General features: G+C 41.4%; 1 protein-coding gene across 1 annotated transcript in view; it reads right to left on the bottom strand.

Moving 5' to 3' along the window:
• The window catches only part of LOC124594968 (sodium-dependent serotonin transporter), a 487,047-nt gene that overhangs the window by 83,990 nt on the left and 383,085 nt on the right, over positions 1–19,972 (bottom strand). Inside the window, exon 10 of the mRNA XM_047133493.1 lies at positions 15,000–15,145. Coding sequence (XP_046989449.1) covers positions 15,000–15,145 — 146 coding nt within the window. The remainder of the gene's footprint in view (positions 1–14,999; positions 15,146–19,972) is intronic.

The raw sequence follows: 19,972 nt of genomic DNA, 5'->3' as shown, positions 1-19,972 counted from the left end.
TTGTGATGACCAGCCGGCACTGTTAGTCGACCACTTGGGTGGGTATAACAAACTACCCATTATACGAAAGCAATTGATCTATTATCTATTTTATTTTGCATGTTTGGAGGAACAGACATTGCTAACGATCCACAGCTGTATTAAATATTAAGAAACTTATTCAAATATTGCGAATTCATTTGACGTTAGCTGCACTGGGTATAGATATACAATCTCTTTTCATATGTCACTAATAGATCGAATATCTATACCTAGTATAACTGAATCAAATGAATTCGTTTCGTAATGACCTATTGCTGTAGCTTCAATTCCAGCATTGCTCGCGTTCAATGATAGAAAATACAAAGTCTGGTGGCGATACGCCAGTGTTACCGTAGGCTAATGATTCGCTTTTGGAGGTTATCTTAGTGTCGAACCATTGCGCAAGACAGAGGCAAAAATGAGGTGCAGGTGTTTTTAGTTGTAGTGCATCAGGAGACACTCCTTGGAGCCAGCAACAGCTCTGGTATAAATATGTTATCAGATAAGGAGTCGCAGAATACGCTGCGTCAGTGAGTGCAAATGTAGAAAATTTCTACAATATAGTTAGTTGAAAAGCATGGAGGATGCTGCAGCTAAAAGTGCGAATTGAAACTTTCATTTGGTAACTTATGACGCAAGAAAATTTCAAAACACAACAAACTTCACACCTACTGTTAGTGCGCATCCTGTATGTGCATATTTAAATGTTGAAATTACCATTTCATTCAAATCGCTGAGCTACTTACCTACAGGCTTGTAGCGCCGAAAGTTAGTCCGGGGGCCAATTTCTGAGAAGGGGAGGCCATGGCGTTCGGATCACGGATTTACTTCGAACTTTGTACACCTGTGGAAGTCTATTAGGACAACATAATGTGTGCAAGTAGTAAGGTGTACTACTCAGACTAATTCGAGAAAATCGCAAAAGAAGTTTTAGGCGGTTAATATGTACCAGTACGTTGCGGTTCTAAGCAGGAGATGGCGGCGTCGAAGAGGTTAGGTTTTAAGCATTGTAATAGCAAGCTCGCTGGATCGAGTCTCTCATTTTTTTAAATTTTTGTATATATACTCTTTAACACCGGTCATATTATTTCGTATAGATGACATGTGAAAGATAATGTACTTGCATGAACATTTATTGACTTTGCAATGTTATTTGGCTGTTTATCTATTGCAGTTATTATATTTGTAACTATCGATGAGAAAACGATAAAACGCATGAAGTTTTTTTGAAAACGGTTGCCAGTCTCGATTTATGAATGAAGTCCGCTTCTTGAAGAAGACTATCACAGTACACCAACGCATGCCTTAACAGACGTTTTGCAACTGCATTATGCACTGAATCACCACGACATTCATCATCCATAGTAGTCGAAGTATCAGGAGACATCTCCATTTTTGCAGTATAAGTGTAAATTTGATTTTAAAAAAATCGTACGCACTATATTTATCTCTAAAGTACATGCTACTATTGTTTGCACATTACCCTTATATTCTGGTATATTTTAACTCATTGTATTACTGAACAGAATTATTATCGAGATTTGACCGGGGCTTTCCAAGTCTGTCCCTGGTACTTGAAACTTGTATCTGCTGGTCGAAGCGTCCAGGTACAAAGCAGTTCCGAGTACCTTAACTGATTGCAGGTACAACGGATTTAGCAAATCACGACAGGCATACATTTTCAGAAAAACTTTTTGTAAGTTTGGTCGTTTACTTACCGATAACTATAAATTTAAAACGTATTGTTATAATTAAAATTAATGAACAGCATAATACTATTGGAAATTAAATAAAAGTTAATGGAAATACGCGTTTTGTTCCATTATATTCCCTTTCAAATGTCATATATATGAAATAATATGACCAGCGTTGAAAAAATATACATTTAAAAGAATGAGCTCGGCTCGATCCAGAGACTTAGCGATTACGGAGTTTGAAAATTAACCACCTTACCGTTGTAATCTCGTGGTTAATGCCGCAATACATTGGTACGTATTCTACGGGTAAAACTTTTCTTGCGCATTTCTCGAAATTGCCTAGGTAGTACGCCTTACTACTTGCAAATTATGTTCTCCTAATGGACTACCAATAGTGTACAAAGTTTGAAGTACATCCATGCTACGAACGTCTTCGCCTCCCCTTGAGAGATGACAGATCGCGGGGAAGCTACCTGCGCAGCACGGAGTAGGGTGTGTGCTGGTGGTGGTGGGGGTGCTAAGGGGCTGCAGCAACCACCTGCTACGGTCGGCCATTATCTCACCTCGAGGACCGCAAACAGAATTAACCAAACAGAAGCGGGAGAGCTAAAGGCTGTCCGGCCAAATTGATTGGCCGCAGTTGAATCGAATTGACTTGGATTGATCTCGGAATAACATTGGAATCCTTTCAAGGAGGACGAGGCGGCCGCGGGCGCCCTTCTCATGGAAGATTCATGTCGCGCCGGCGGAGAGCAGCGCGTGGCGATAAAGGCGCGAGGGACAAGCCGCGAGCGCGCCCGAATTATTCCATCAGACTTAGTGGCCGCCGCCTTAACATAGGGCGTTTGTCAGCGTCCGCGCTGAGTTACGGCCCGGGCCACTCGCCTGATGACAGCAGGTGGGGCCCAGAGCTGTTGCCGGCCACTGGTGTCCTATGCCCGGCGCGACGTCGTGCTGTCCCGGACTACCACGTGCTTTGAGCGCCCTCTGGGTGCTTGATGAACAACCCACGAGTTTCTCAAGCCGCCGAGAGACCTTCAGGAAACGGAACGGAGCAGTGTCATACAAAGCCGTCGCCACACCGGACGAATTAGCTATCGTTGACGTGGGAGTCTACAAGTTTTTTTACTTCGCTTCCTCCTGTTTCACTTTCAGACCCATTTCATCACATGAAACATAAATTAAGCAAAGTAGAATCAATAGGTGGTAAGAACGCTCACTACGTCACAAGCAAAAGGTAAGACTCTATCCGTCGTGTTCAGTAGAAGCCCACATTAAATGTTATACGCTGCACCGCGTGAATATATGCTGTTTATAGCCACCAGGACATTGAACGTCTCCGGAGCGAATCGTTATTGGTACGATTTGTTGCAATAAAACGACGGGGAACGTCGTATTCGTGGTTAAAGAACGTTCGTGTTTAGCTACTTTCATGTTATAACTTCTGTATTATGACAATAAGCCGTTTTAAGGCAACGATCCGTTGAATATCCATGAAAACGCGTCGTTCTTGTTAGTACTTCTTATAACTGAATGTGAGATAATAACATTTTGGTGATTAAGGCCTATAGAAGACCGTAACATAAAATACGAGGTGATGAGTAGCAGAGTTTCAACACAGCGTAATTGGTTGACGTGCCACGTTACAGGAGTGGAGGTAGATCGGTAGAGGGTTTGTGTCCTGCTGTAAACAGTTTCTTTTCACCTTCACGTTTTCTAAAAGGTTGTGGGAGTTTCTCATGAAATTAATAAAATTAATTTCTGTAATACCTGATGTTATACATGGTGTTACAAAAAGGTACGGCCAAACTTTCAGGAAATATTCCTCACACACAAAGAAAGAAAATATGTTATGTGGACATGTGGCCGGAAACGCTTACTTTCCATGTTAGAGCTCATTTTATTACTTCTCTTCAAATCACATTAACCATGGAATGGAAACACACAGCAACAGAACGTTCCAGCGTGACTTCAGACACTTTGTTACAGGAAATGTTCAAAATGTCCTCCGTTAGCGAGGATACATGCATCCACCCTCCGTAGCATGGAATCCCTGATGCGCTGATGCAGCCCTGGAGAATGGCGTAGTGTATCACAGCCGTCCACAATACGAGCACGAAGAGTCTCTACATTTGGTACCGGGGTTGCGTAGACAAGAGCTTTCAAATGCCCCCATAATTCAAAGTCAAGAGGGTTGAGGTCAGGAGAGCGTGGGGGCCATGGAATTGGTCCGCCTCTACCAATTCATCGGTCAACGAATCTGTTGTTGAGAAGCGTACGAACACATCGACTGAAATGTGCAGGAGCTCCATCGTGCATAAACCACATGTTGTGTCGTACTAGTAAAGGCACATGCTCTAGCAGCACAGGTAGAGTATCCCGTATGAAATCATGATAACGTCCTCCATTGAGCGTAGGTGGAAGAACATGGGACCCAATCAAGACATCACCAACAATGCCTGCCCAAACGTTCACAGAAAATCTGTGTTGATGACGTGATTGCACAATTGCGTGCGGATTCAACATTACCTTCCTTCAATTGGGCCAACTGGCGGTGAATCGAGGAAGTACAGTACATACTGACGAAACTAAAATGAGCTCTAACATGGAAATTAAGCGTTTCCGGACACATGTCCAAATAACATCTTTTCTTTATTTGAGTGTGAGGAATGTTTCCTGAAAGTTTGCCGGACCTTTTTGTAACACCCTGTATACATACACTGTCGGGAGCACGTTTGTTCGATTTGGTGAAACTTTATAAGCTGATGTCCTTGCTGAGTGAACATGTATCTTTCATTTTTGTCTTATTACACGTTCACGGATACTGAAGCTTTTATTTGTGTGTGCCTCAGACAGAATAACATGTCTAGCATATGGCCAAGACGGAAACAGAGCTACGTGCGACCATTTTCGTGGTTAAACGGTATGATTTATGAGCCAAATAAAGTCTCAGCCGCCGCTGGAGAACGCCGAGAGAGTAAACTCACGCCAACCAGCCCGTGCCGTGTGCCGGTGGCGCTGTCTCATACGACGCTGCATAGCCTGTCCGCATGGATGTCTACGTTAGTTGACTCGTCCCGTGTGCCGATGGCTTAAGGCATTATCAAATGTAAACGTAACTTCGGGTGTACTATAAGGAAGTGTTATTTCTTTCCAACATCCGAATGGTCGCGAAATGGAAACCACAGCGAAAAGAAAAAATGTTTTATTTGCTACATTTGGCTACACCTTGCAGCTACATCTCTTCATAACCGCCGCTCCGACTTAGACATTTGTCGTAGCGTGGTACCATCTTTCAAACGCTCTAAGTAGAAGGCAGACGCCTGTGATTTCCAGCGCATACGCTTGTCTGCAGTTCGTTGTCTGTACCAGAATGCTGTCCTCATAGCCGGCGGTTCACTGGAACGAAGAATGACTCAAGTCCAGCTTGTATGGTGGGAGATCAAAAACGTCCCTTGGAAGTGCTCCAGAGGCGTGTTAGTTGCCTTTGCAGTGTGCCGACGAGAATTTTCATGAAGATGGAAACACTTGACAGTTATGTTATGTGGGCCGCATGAAATCAGGCAGAAACCCTCAGTACGACTTCACAATTGGCGGGAGACACTATTTTGTAAGCATATTTTCGTGGTCACTATGCGCTTAGAATTGACAAGTGCGACTTAAAATGATGGAAAGGCATTCTAGATACAATGTGTAACACAAAGCTTTACCGGTTTTCGACTGCGGTTTTAATTTCGCAACCATTGAATGGACGTTGAAAAAAAAAATAACACTTGTATGATAGTTACCTGTCACAGTAATGCAAGACAAAAAAAAAGTGAGGCACCCGAATACGTGGGCGGATGTCAAAGTAATGAGTTATAGTCGAAATTAGGTAGCTGTTCGATTTTATATTACACCCTACTAAAGATCATGTTCTGTTTCATAAAGTATTTAGAGGTTGCGGATTCTACCAGAAACAAACTTTAAATAACTTCGTTCACGTACACATCACCGGGGGATATGTAAATGGCTGAAGCTGCATTTCTCTGTGACTGTGAAAGTGCATTAGTTTCATTCGCTTTTAGCACTGTTACCATGCCTGCTATGGTATAAGTTACAAAGGCCATAAACAGCGTCAAATTCTGAGTGATCACTGTCAATCACACGGGGTACAGTATAGTTGTGTAAGACAGAGTTAACAGTACCTGACAGGATTTGGAAGGCACTTCACTGTGGGTCTACATTTAGCCAGCAGGTCGAGTGTGCTATATCCAGATTTTTCGGGCATTCGGATGTAAAGGTGGCCCGATGTTAGACTGCATCAGAACGTCACACACGTTATCTAGGTACTGGTCGATCACGGCTGACCTCCACAAGGGAGCCAAGTACGGACTCCGTAGTGAGAAGGGAAGAAGATAATGGCTCCTAGGATTATTTACAGGAAATACACTGTTCAAAAATCACAAGAGGTGGACGTGTGCCTCTGCAAGACCTGGAGATGCGGAAAGATGCCAGGTGGATTGCATCATGGAAGACAGAAATTCCCAAATCAGATACAGAATTGTAAGGCGTAATCAGGAGCAGATATAGAGGCAGTCACCATTTGGTTATGATGAAGAACACACTGACGAGGATAACACGGCAAGTGTCATAACCCGATTTGCCAGAAACTTCGCTCATTGGAAGAGGGGCCAAAATAAGCGAACACGTGTCTCGACTTATTCGTAGGTACTCGACCGTTTCTGAAAAAAAACGACCGTCGAGGTTCCGAGACATCTTAGATGGCTTTAAACGAGCAATAAGCTTAGTTCAACTGGTGGCACAGTGGCTAGCATTGCGGCATCTCACATTCGCGTCCCGTGTTCGAAACCCGATTACTGTTTTTATTTATTTCGTTTTCATTTATCTACATGCCCGTAGAAGACTACTATACAAATCCTTCTTATCAATAAAAGGGAAATTGTAAAATTACCACTGGGTTTTACTGCAAATAACGCACATTTATTATATAATACATGTCTCATGATATTTTCAGGGACTGCAATCTTTTTAAATTCTGATGTCCTTATGAATCATTCTTATATATTTTATTCTTATTTTTATTTTTCAGGAAGATTTGGTGTATCCCCTTGGATGATATCGATCGCTGAAACATTCGAAACAGAGAAATTCCGAACAATGCGACCAGCGCGGGAAGGCAGGTTTGTCACAGCGACATTTCTTCCTATGAATCTCACTCAGCAAACAAACGTCATTAACGCAGTAGAAGGTTTCACACGTTGGCAATAGTATCGAGACAAACCACACGTAATGGATCATTTCTCCGAAAACTGGAGCTTGCAGTTGATGATGAATCAAGATATATCACATGAATTTCACCAAAATCAATTTTAAATAATTTTCCATTCATTTATTGTCTTTTTACCTTTTGAATGCATTCATCATACAATTATTAGACAAATAAGGACAACGTTATTCCAATATCACTGGAAAACATGGTTTTAGTAATATTCTATGACGAAATAAAAGAAATTATTCAGATAGTGAAGGGAGACGAAAATTTAATAGTCATGGGTGACTGGAATTCGAGTGTAGAAAAAAGGGGGAGAAGGAAACATAGTAGGTGAATATGGATTGGGGGTAAGAAATGAAAGAGGAAGCCGTGTGTTAGAATTTTGCACAGAGCATAACTTAATCATAGCTAACACTTGGTTCAAGAATCATAAAACAAGGTTGTATATATGGAAGAATCCCGGTGATACTAAAAGGTATCACATAGATTATATAATGGTACGACAGAGATTTAGGAACCAGGTTTTAAACTGTAAGACATTTCCAGAGGCACATGTGGACTCTGACCACAATCTATTGGTTATGAACTGCAGATTAAAATTGAAGAAACTTCAAAAAGATGGGAATTTAAGGAGATGGGACCTGGATAAACTGACAAAACCAGAGGTTGTGCAGAGTTTCAGGGAGAGCACAAGGGAACAATTGACAGCAGTGGGGGAAAGAAGTACAGTAGATGAAGAATGGGTAGCTCTGAGGGATGAAGTAGTGAAGGCAGCAGAGGATCAAGTAGGTAAAAAGACGAGGGCTAGTAGAAATCCTTGGGTAACAGAAGAAATACTGAATTTAATTGATGAAAGGAGGAAACATAAAAACGCAGTAAATGAAGCAGGCAAAAAGGAATAGAAACGTCTCAAAAATGAGATCGACAGGAAGTGCAAAATGGCTAAGCAGGGATGGCTAGAGGACAAATGTAAGGATGTAGAGGTACAGATCACTAGGGGTAAGATAGATACTGCCTACAGGAAAATTAAAGAGACCTTTTGGAGAAAAAAGTACCACTTGTATGAATATCAAGAGCTCAGATGGAAACCCAGTCCTAACCGAAGAAGGGAAAGGTGGAAGGAGTATGTAGAGGGTCTATACAAGGGCGATGTACTTGAGGACAATATTATAGAAATGGTAGAGAATGTAGATGCAGATGAAATGCGAGATACGATACTGCGTGAAGAGTTTGACAGAGCACTGAAAGACCTGAGCCGAAGCAAGGCCGCGGGAGTAGACAACATTCCAATAGATCTACTGACGGCCTTGGGAGAGCCAGTCCTGACAAAACTCTGAGCAAGATGTATGAGACAGGCGAAGTACCCTCAGACTTCAAGAAGAATATAATAATTCCAATCCCAAAGAAAGCAGGTGTTGACAGATGTGAAAATTACCGAACTATCAGTTTAATAAGTCACAGCTGCAAAATACTAAGGCGAATTCTTTACAGACGAATGGAAAAACTGGTAGAAGCCGACCTCGGGGAAGATCAGATTGGATTCCGTAGAAATATTTGGACACGTGAGGGAATACGGACCTTACGACTTATCTTAGAAGAAAGATTAAGGAAAGGCAAACCTACGTTTCTAGCATTTGTAGACTTAGAGAAAGCTTTTGACAATGTTGACTGAAATACTCTCTTTCAAAGTCTAAAGGTGGCAGTGGTCAAATACAGGGAGCGAAAGGCTATTTACAATTTGTACAGAAACCAAATGGCAGTTATGAGAGTCGAGGGGGGACATGAAAGGGAGGCAGTGGTTGGGAAGGGAGTGAGACAGGGCTGTAGCCTCTCCCCAATGTTATTCAATCTGTATATTGAGCATGCAGTAAAGGAAACAAAAGAAAAATTCGGAGTAGATATGAAAATCCATGGAGAAGAAATAAAAACTTTGAAGTTCGCCGATGACATTGTAATTCTGTCAGAGACAGCAAAGGACTTGGAAGAGCAGTTGAACGGAATGGACAGTGTCTTGAAAGGAGGATATAAGATGAACATCAACAAAAGCAAAACGAGGATAATGGAATGTAGTCGAATTAAGTCGTGTGATGCTTAGGGAATTAGATTAGGAAATGAGACACTTAAAGTAGTAAAGGAGATTTCCTATTTGGGGAGCAAAATAACTGATGATGGTCGAAGTAGAGAAGATATAAAATGTAGACTGGCATTGGCAAGGAAAGCGTTTCTGAAGAAGAGAAATTTGTTAACATCGAGTATAGATTTATGTGTCAGGAAGTCATTTCTGAAAGTATTTGTATGGACTGTAGCCATGTATGGAAGTGAAACATGGACGATAAATAGTTTGGACAGGAAGAGAATAGAAGCTTTCGAGATGTGGTGCTACAGAAGAATGCTGAAGATTAGATGCGTAGATCACATAACTAATGAGGAGGTATTGAATAGAATTGGGGAGAAGAGGAGCTTGTGGCACAACTTGACGAGAAGAAGGGACCGGTTAGTAGGACATGTTCTGAGGCATCAAGGGATCACAAATTTAGCATTGGAGTGCAGCGTGGAGGGTAAAAATCGTAGAGGGAGACCAAGAGATGAATACACTAAGCAGATTCAGAAGGATGTATGTTGCAGTAGGTACTGGAAGATGAAGGAGCTTTCACAGGACAGAGTAGCATGGAGAGCTGCATCAAACCAGTCTCAGGACTGAAGACCACAACAACAACAACTGCAGCATCGTATCCGCTCAACTAATTCCTACTCAAAATGCACACGCACTATCTCGTAAACTTTGACCGCCGTTTTCTCAGAAACGGTCAGATATCTACGGATAAGCGGAGACACTTGTCAGCTTATTTTGACCCCTCCTACACTCAGAGAAGTTTTAGGGAAATCAGATTACTGCACTTTCCGCGATCTCCTCGTGAGCTTAGGAGAATAGTCCAGGAGAACCATTGTGTAAAGCAGTGAAATAATGCAGCATAAAGAAAAGATGATGTAGGTTTGAAACTCGCGAGGCAGCAGATACTGCACTAGTGAGTGGCTCAGTAAATAGTTAAATTGAAGAGTAACTGACATCATGAAGATGCACAGCCACGGAAGTTGGACAGGCAAATATATGTAAAATAAAGATAAGTGCGAGGAAATCTTGAGTAACACAAGAAAACAATCTATCGACAAAAGAAAGGGGGTTCAATGAACCATGTTAAAGCTGTCTCTCTACAGTTCCACTCTCGAACGGCACACGGGAAAAATGAGTACTTAAATTTTTCTGTGCAAGCCCTGATTTCTCTTATTTTATCAAAAAATGGTTCAAGTGGCTCTGAGCACTATGGGACTTAACATCTGAGGTCATCAGTCCCCTAGAACTTAGAACTACTTAAACCTAACTAACCTAAGGACATCATACACATCCATGCCCGAGGCAGGATTCGAACCTGCGACCGTAAGAGTCGCGCGGTTCCGCACTGAAGCGCCTAGAACCGCTCGGCCATCAGAGACAGCTCTTATTTTATCGTGATGATCATTTCTCCCTATGTAGGTGGGTGCCAACAGAATGTTTTAGAAATCGGAGGAGAAAACTGGTGATTGAAATTACATGAGAAGATCCCGTCGCAACGAAAAATGACTTTGTTTTAATGATTGCCACTCCAATTCACGTATCATGTCTGTGACACTGTCTGCCCTATTTCGCGATAATACAAAAGAGCTGCCCTTCTTTGTACTTTTTCGATGTCATCCGTCAGTCCCACCTGATGCGGATCCCACATCGCACAGCAATACTCCAGATAGGGCCGACAAGCGAGATGAATGCAGTCTCTTTGGTAGACCTGTTGCACCTTCTAAGTGTTCTGTCAATGAATCGCAAGCTTTGGTTTGCTCTACCCACAATATTATTTATGTGATCGTTTCAATTTAGATTACTTGTAACTGTAATCCCTAAGTATTTAGTTGAATTTACAGCCTTCAGATTTGTGTGACTTATCACGTAATCGAAATTTAGCCGATTTCTTTTGCTACTCATGTGAATAACTTCACACTTTTCCTTATTCAGGGTCAATTTCCACTTTTCACACCATACAGATATCTTATCTAAATCATTTTGCAAGTCGTCTTGACCATCTTATGACTTTACAAGCCGGTAAATGACAGCATCATCTGCAAACAATCAAAGACGGCTACTCAGATTGTCTCTTATGTCGTTAATATAGATCAGGAACAATATAGGGCCTATAACACTTCCTTGGATAACGCCGGATATTACTTCTGTTTTACATTTCGATACATGCAAAAAAAGGCCACTGCTGAGAAGTGAGCTGTAAGGTGGGTTAATGATGTAACATTGGCGCCAGATTTTATCACAATTCTACCCAGCGCTATCGCAGGAGTGTCCCACGATGGAAAGGTCGTCACAACTCCTCTTACCCACATTTCACCCCATTTCTTTGACGCCTCTGCGATGGAGGTCAGAGCCGCGACACACAGCATTGAAATCACTTGGTTTCCTTATGGGTAGCAGAGGAAAAACGTTTAAGACACTCTGCCACTCAGTCGACACGAAAAGCCCTGCGTAGGCGGCATAAAGGGCTTCAATCAAACTACTGCCTCCGATGGAACGTTGATTCCCACACATTTCGCTGTCGAAAACAATAGTCTGCAGTGCAACGAGCAACAGGAACACTTTCTTGCTGACATCTCGGATGATTCAACCCCACTCTAAGGACATCGTGGGGCGGCAGCCCCATTGAACGTGCTCCGATTCTTTTATAGTGCGACCGCAATTGTTGCTCTCGTATATAGGATGGAACCACTAGCGACCGTTCAAAAGCGTTCGACGAAATCTAAATGTGATCCGAAGCAACAAAGTGCGTTATATGCTTAATCAGCCATCCTATTTCGCGCCCACCTGTGGCGTGATCATGGAGGGGTGCGCCACTCACCTATACATGAATAAAACGGCAAAGAGTCCCTCTAAGAGCCCCAGTTTGGCGACATCCGCCTTGCCAACCACGCACTTTTGTTGAGCACGTTACAAATGCACTTGTCACAGACCTCGACACCCATTCAGCTGATTGGTGCTCTGCTGGCTGCTCTAGAATCTGAGGTGAGGCAAGCTTAGGTGGGATTGCCTGACAGCAGGTTTTAGGCACCTTTGAGCAAAATTTCGAAATTATGCGTTACAAAGGGAGACAATTAAATGGTTTCGAAAACAGATTTTTTTTTTTTTTTTTTTTTTTTTTTTTTTTTTTTTTTTTTTTTGCACAGTGTATTGACTCACAGACCAATTTTCTTACGATATGCGATACACCTAAGCTCTATTGAAATATCTGCTCTCGTCATTAACAAGTGCATAGTGGTCCAACTTCCGTGTAAAGAATGTTCAAAGTATAGTAGAGAGAACTCACTCGGGAGGTGACTGTGAGTACTCATGTAGGTGGTGGTTCTCAGTGCTCACATATTTGGTGGTGGGGAGTACTCTTGTAGGTGGTGGCTGAAAGTGCTCACGTAGATGGTGGTGGGGAGTACTCATGTAGGTGATGATATACAGTACTTATGTAGCTAGTGGTGGAGGGTACTCGCGTGGATGATGCTGGGTAGTATTTGTGCAATTAGTGGTGGGAAGTACTCATGGACAAAGGTGGTGCTCGGGAGTAGTCACATGTGTTATGAAAGATGTGATATGTAGCTGTCTAGAGGTGATGTGCCATAATGTATTAAGTTATCTTTGCAGAATTTTAACTAACCAGTTTTAGTTGACAGGTTATGCACGGTGTTTCAAAAATACATTCAAAAACTTGGGGAGAGGTTCCTTACTCCAAACTAATAAAAAAAATATATCTACTAAAAATCGGTTCTAAAAGGTCTGTCTTAAGAGCTAAGAGCACTTGTCATCTTCGATACAGTGAAACACGTCTCTTTCAGAGTATGGTTTTGAGGAAGAGGTAGAATGGACAAAAAAAAAAAATCCAGTCAAAAATTGACTCAAAAATGCATACCTTAAGAGACATCAGCACTTGTTCAATCGAAGAGATATGTTTCACTGTAGCAAAGACGAATTAATGTCACAAATCCACAGTAGCTCTGTTCAATGTATCTGGCTTGGCGATAATTCTGCATATGTCTAGTCACTGTATTTTATCAGTATATTTTGTGTAACTGATCTCAATTTAACAGGGTTAGGAGTGAGTCAGGACTGCGTTGCAAGGGCCTAGCTATTCTGCAATGGGATGTCACTGTGAGCCAGTGAATACACAGTCACTTTCTAATTGAACACAGTTTCCTCATTATAGATTTTATTTATGGATTACATGAATCGACTTCCCATATGAATGTAGTAATGTTTAGTTTCTCCGTGTTTATATTTAGCACGTATCAGTGACCATAGCGTTGATTTAATAGCATACAGCTTTTGATCGTGATAGCTTTGCTGGCCTTCAGATTGGGTTACTGAATGTCATTTCGCACACTGATTACAGGACGTTTACTGAAAGGAAGTGGGAGACTTTAATGTAAAGTTCTTGAGTAGAATTGACGAATATTGATAAAAGAAACAAACTAAATATATAATTCTCTTGAATCTTAGAAGAATTTCAGAGAAAACTAGTTATTTACTCAAAAAAAGTAATGTCACTATCCCTTTCCAGAATGAAAATAATTTAAGTTTGAAATTGTAACATAGTACTGAGAAGTACTCCACATATGATCAGTCGGACATTTATAAGCTTTACTGGCAACAGTGGGACCATTTCTATGTTGGTTAGAAAGGCAGAAAGCTAAGAAGCATATCAAGGAACACTCTTACCAAAGTAACTCATTACCTATAGGTACCCAATTAAAATTTCACAAGCAGACACTTAACTGTATGCATGAGCAACTGGAACTACTGCATAAAAGTAATAAGGAATTAGTCATAAATTTACTTGAAGAATAAGCAGTATTCTTTGGTGTGCAGAAACACCCAGAATAAAATTTTGAATAAACAAGCAGAATTAATAAACAAGAAATACTTAAAATACTTGACTGAGGTGTTCAGTACCGTGTATATGACCCTACGTTTTATATCATCATTGACATATCCATTTTAAAATATGCGTTTGTTTTCTAGTACCGCATTATGTGATATTATCCTTTAACTATCACTGATTATACACTACATGTCATAACATAAATTACTACAGTTACTGCATGCTAATGTATATTATTATACTTTGTACATTATTACACTATAAATTCTGAGATGTTACCATAGTTTTCTCTTTTATCATCATACATTTATACAGCTGACTAATACTTTTATGTTTCCATGTTCAGAGTCAATTTTTGGGACACATGTTTTAGTAACTTTTAAGACTAAACATATGAAGTAGCTCTTGCTATATCTGTTCTTTGGTTTGTTCTTCATAACACACATCTATGGTTATTTACTCTTCGATTTGTTTAAAATTGGCTGATGATCAGTTACAGCTGTGCTTTCGCATCCGCTGCAGCACCTCTTTAGATGAGACACCTGTTTATTCTTTAGTGTCGAACACTTTTGATAGGGTTGTAGTAATAACATTGCCGTACAGATACGACGTGGCAAGATACATAAATAACATATGAAACTTTGGAAGTATTGTATTGTATCAGCTCTTCTGTAACTAATTGTACGCTATGCAGTTGTCATTCTTTCATCTTTTTTTATCTAGACAGATACTGTAATGACAGTTATTAAATAACGAACGTATCGGCAACTGTACATCATGAATTTTGTAGAATACTTAACAACTATTTGCAAGCGCCTTATAAAAAAAGGTACTCACGTAAGTGGTTGTGGGAAGCACTCGTGTAGTTGGTGGTGGGGAGTACTCACATAGTTGGTGGTGGGACTCACGTGGATAGTGGTGAGGTGTACTCGGAGTATTCACGTGGGTGATGGTGGTGGTCAGTACTCACGTAGGTGGTGGTGGTGGTGGTGGCCAGTACTCGCCTAGTTGGTGGTTGTGAGCATGGGTTTGCTGGCGGTGAGTACTCACGTAGGTGGTGGTGGGGAGTGCGCAGATGTAGACGGCAAGCAGCAGCACAGCGACGAAGGCCTCGCGGTGCCGGCCGAGCACGCGCGGGTACTCGTCGCACAGCGCCGTGATCATCGCCTCCAGGCCGCCGAACGTGCTGTCCAGCCCTGCACACACCACGTGCCCTCACTCAACACTTTCGCGAGCAAATTTTTAGGTGTAATTCACGGTTAAAGAGAACGCAGTTCATTTCAGATGTTCGTCCTTATGCAGAGATATTCATTTCAGAGGCAGCTGTTTCGGATCATGGTGGAGGAAGAACTTGCTAGGGAAGGGGAGGAGGAATCTTCATGAGGCTTTGCAGTTACCTCCTGGGTGAAACCCAAATTTCCCCGCAAAGTGAGGGTTTGTCATACAGCTGCTCCATCTGCGGGATAAGAATATTTAGGCTGGAGCATTTAGAGAGGACTAGGCTACTTCATATTTAGAAAATCAGATGAGCAAAAATTATTAGTTTTTGAAAGGAAAATATTAAGGAAAATTTTTGTACCGAAGAGAGACCAGAAGCACAGGAGTGGAGAATACTTTAAAACCAGGAACTGAAGGAGCTATAAAAACAGGCTGACATCAGTCAAAGGATGAAGAGGAGGAGACTGATGTGGGCCGGACATCTAATTCGGATGGAAGAGGAACGAATACCTGAAGTAGCATTCTCTGGTTCCATAGGGGGCAGAAGGAAGCGAGGAAGGCCACGAACATGATGGAAGGATGACATCGACGAGGACGCAGTGACAATGGGACTGAGAAAAGGAGAATGCACTACAAAAGCCAGGAACAGAGAGCACTGGAAGAGAAAGCGTATAGTCTCCAAGGCCCAAGTGACAGTTAAGAAGAAAGAGAAGAAGAAGGATACGAGCTGCAATTGCGTTTAACACTCATTCATTACAAAACGAGCACAACACTACGTTCTACAAGCACACTTCACAGTCATCCACACGACACAGATACCCAACCAAAACTTCATAACAGGTAGCAGAAACTCCACCACAAACCACCCACCCTTGAGCCTAGTCAAGGACGTCAGTGCGGGATTACCAAATTTGTACCTCAATGCTTGTTTCTTGAATACGGGACCTGACTTTGCGTACAGCGTGACGGCAAGTAGGACTTCTAGCAATGCTTGTGACAGCGTTCAGCACGGCAGATGGCGTCGAATGCATTCTTGCCTGTCATAACAACAACGAAGTGTAGAGTGTAGAGTGCATAAACTCACGGTAGCTGCCGAATTTGTAGACTAACTGCAGCTGATGGTCCAGATAACAGGTTCTATGACGTTTCCAGTAATGGGATCCTATCCTCAAGGAATCAAATAAGACATCGTGTACAACCCCTCGAAGTTGGTCAGCTTTTCTTACACTCTGTGTGTATGTGCGTGTTTGTGTGTGTGTGTGTGTGTGCCTGTGTATGTGTGTATTCAAAGGAGTCTGTTTCATTTCGCGTATGTTTCACTTCTTATTTCATCTGCCGAACTATTTCATTATCTGCATATAAATTCAATGAAGTTCTTCTCTCTCTCTCTTTCTGAGATATACCGGTCTTACTCTATGTGTTGCACGGCCCATGCAGAACAGCGGACCATTCTGCTTCGTCTCATACATCCTGGTGTCCTGAGCTGGAAAGCACCCGGCAAAGAATTGACGTGGACTGCCCAGTTACCTATTTATGACGCTTTTTGTGTATTCCAAATTTTTGCTTACTGTCGTTCGCGTATTTATGACTGTTAATTGGCAATAATTTGCCAATATGTGATTGTGAGAGTCACTCGTGAGGAACATAGCACGGAACAACACATGGTATACTTGAGGACAGTTTATGGCGTAAGACACTTACCCTTTGTTTTATTTGCTGATAAGTATACGTGCAGTTCGGAAGCTACGTTACCCTTGTGAGCTATGTTTTTTTTTTTTTCTTTTTGTTTGTGGAACATAGCTCTCATTGCTTCAAGAGATCTACGATTTGGTTCACTGTGTTTGAGGGAGAGAATTAGTCTATTGTTTTTAAAAATCTTGGAACTATGATCTATATTGCTTACTTATATTTTTTAATGAAAGGTTTTAGAAGATCAAGATTTTTTGATGCAAACTTATGTTTTGTGGACTTTATTTGTACGTGATGTTGATCAACTACGTGGCCGGGGCAAAAGACTGCGTTCATTTCTGTTTTGGTCCTATACAACATACTTAAAAACTGCACTATCTGTACTGAAAACCTGTCTTCTCTTTTAATAGACAAGTTTGCTAGTAATCAATGTGTAACTACCGAATCTATCTGATTCTTCTTGGGAGCATGTGACTTCACTGTGTATAAAAAAGCCTTAGAAATCTGTAGTAACCGGTCAACATGTATTGTGAATTTAGCGGTGCGCTTTACTGGTTACAATGGTTACTACAACTCCATCACTGTCATCTCCTTCCCATGACACTCCAGTTACGAAAAAAAGCAACACACAATAGCTGACCAGAAAATAAGTAAACCAAGACGGTGTTTCATTAGGAAGAGAGCAAACTGAAAGCCATCGTAACTGATCCTTCAGTTAACTGTGCTAAGCAAACCACTAAGTAATATTCGAAGACATTGTTTTATCCACTGAAAAAACAATGTGTCGACTGGATGTTGACATGTACACACCTTTAGATTTTCCCATGTCTCAATCAGAGAGAGAGTGTCGATTGGATGTTGACATGTCCGCACCTTTAGATTCTCACTTGTGTCAAGCACAGAGTTCAATGTCGTTTTATTCTACTACACATCATGTTAAGGCGAGTAGCGCGTTTACATAAGTGAAAAAGGGACGGATAATTCCTGCCTCACGTGAGTAATAAGAGAAAACCGGAGAAGTACGAACTTTGTTGTTGAAGTATGAAACAATTACATGCTTGTGTACAATTACTGTTTTTGGTGCCGAGAAACTGCATTGTGGGAATCAACTTGTATTATAGAATCAATTATCTTATGAAAAACAGGTTACATTGTTAGCAAAAAGTAGAAGATTGTAACTAATGAAGCCTGTGTTGATTCCTATAGTCAGATGTTCAGATATATTTTTCCTTTAAAATATTTCTGGCGTTTTGAAGACCTATTCCATGACGACTGGTCAAACACACAGGTTCACTGGAATGAAAATAAGTAAACAAAATCATTAATACGAAATATATTACAATGCCCTCGTTCTTGACTAAAATACTTTTCTTCTGCCTTGAAATCATCGTTCACTAAAGGGATGTTGTCACCAATGTTATTTTGAAACAAAAAAAGACAACGACACTAACTGGGTCGAATGATTAGATGGTAGACTTTTAGAAAAATATTCTTCACGTTGTTTTGGTAACGTTTTTTCATAATATGCTCGCTCTTCTATCCGTGATGTACAAGCAAATCACTCGCTACAGAGCAGGAAGTAGTAGAGAAGGATGTAGCTTGTGTTGTTGACAACGTCATCCAAGGACCTATTCACCAAGTCCCCCCCCCCCCCCCCCGCCCCCCGCCCCTCACCACCGCAAACTCTAGGAAAGGAAAATGAATTTCTGCTCAGTCGCACGGGAAGACGTTGCAATTCAGAATCAGAGTGAAGAAAGTCAGAACATTTAATGGATGGTGTTTGTTTTGAACTATAGTTGCGTAAAGTACAGGTGTATGTAGGTCCTGAACTACTTCGTCTGGAACTGCCAACCTAGGGAAGCAATTGGTTGTTACCCATTACCGAATGTTCTGTGTCCTCCGATTTTGTTTCGTTTGTGCGTTGCTTCTTTTGAAATGAGTAATGTGACAAACACTAATCTACCAACGGTTTCGAGTCCCATTCTCACAACACAAGAAGGAATCGTCGATTGCTACCACCGTATGTCAGTTCTGTTTAGGCACAATCAAAAATGGTGGATATAGACTATGAGAAGGATGCGGGCGTTTTTCACCCGCACCGCTCCTCTTCCGTAACTTCTCGTTTGTTTACGCTCTCGGCAGACTGTCGTGTTACAGTGTCTGCACTATAGCATGTTTAGTGAATGATAAACACAGATTTTTAAATGATTCTAAGCTCTATTTTGCAAGAAATTCCTCCTCACTTAGTCTACCAGAAAATCAATAACCAATAGAAGATCCCCCACTCTCCACCCAGCCGCGCGGGATTAGCCGAGCGGGCTTAGGCACTGCAGTCATGGACTGTGCGGCTGATCCCGGCGGAGGTTCGAGTCCTCCCTCGGGCATGGGTGTGTGTGTTTGTCCTTAGGATAATTTAGGTTATGTAGTGTGTAAGCTTAGGGACTGATGACCTTAGCAGTTAAGTCCCATAAGATTTCACACACATCTGAACATCTCTGAACACTCCACCCATTCCATCTCAAATCCTGAGGAAACTTTTACATTCGGGCCTAAGAAATACAGAGTGACGCGATCCACATCAAAAGTGTCTTGTTAGATGGTTTGAACGTGACTGCACCACTCGTAAATGAAACAGGACTATGAAAATCACTCCTTGGATGCCATGTACTCTGCAGCCTCACACACAGGTTTACATGTACATGAATGAGAGGATTTTATATGGTGTTTATATTTCAGGACTGCAGTGAAACAAAATAAGTGTATAGTTTCGTTACTAATTCAGACTTTGTAATTGAGATCTTTTCCTCGAATTCGTAGGATAATGATTTCATGTTGCACAAAATGACAGTGGAACAGTTATAAATTTTACGAATTCAAAGTCCGTCCTATGTCTGTATTTCGGTTTTTATTTCTTTTTGTTTCCAAAATTTATTTCGGAGTGAAACCTCCATCGTCAGGGTTTCCTAGAGGCAGTCAACATGTTTCATCATGAAATGGGGTAGCAAGCACATCTGAGGGATGTTATGTTATTATGTAAATGGAAAATCGTCAAAAGAAAAAAGCAAGGTGTGTCTCCATATTCAAAGAATCTGTTCTACTTCTGCTCGATGCAGAAT

This window comes from Schistocerca americana, chromosome 1 (genome assembly GCF_021461395.2).
Source record: "Schistocerca americana isolate TAMUIC-IGC-003095 chromosome 1, iqSchAmer2.1, whole genome shotgun sequence".
Classification (NCBI taxonomy): Eukaryota; Metazoa; Arthropoda; class Insecta; order Orthoptera; family Acrididae; genus Schistocerca; species Schistocerca americana.
Note: the sequence above shows the minus strand (reverse complement) of the source record. Positions and strands in the feature narration are given on the sequence as shown.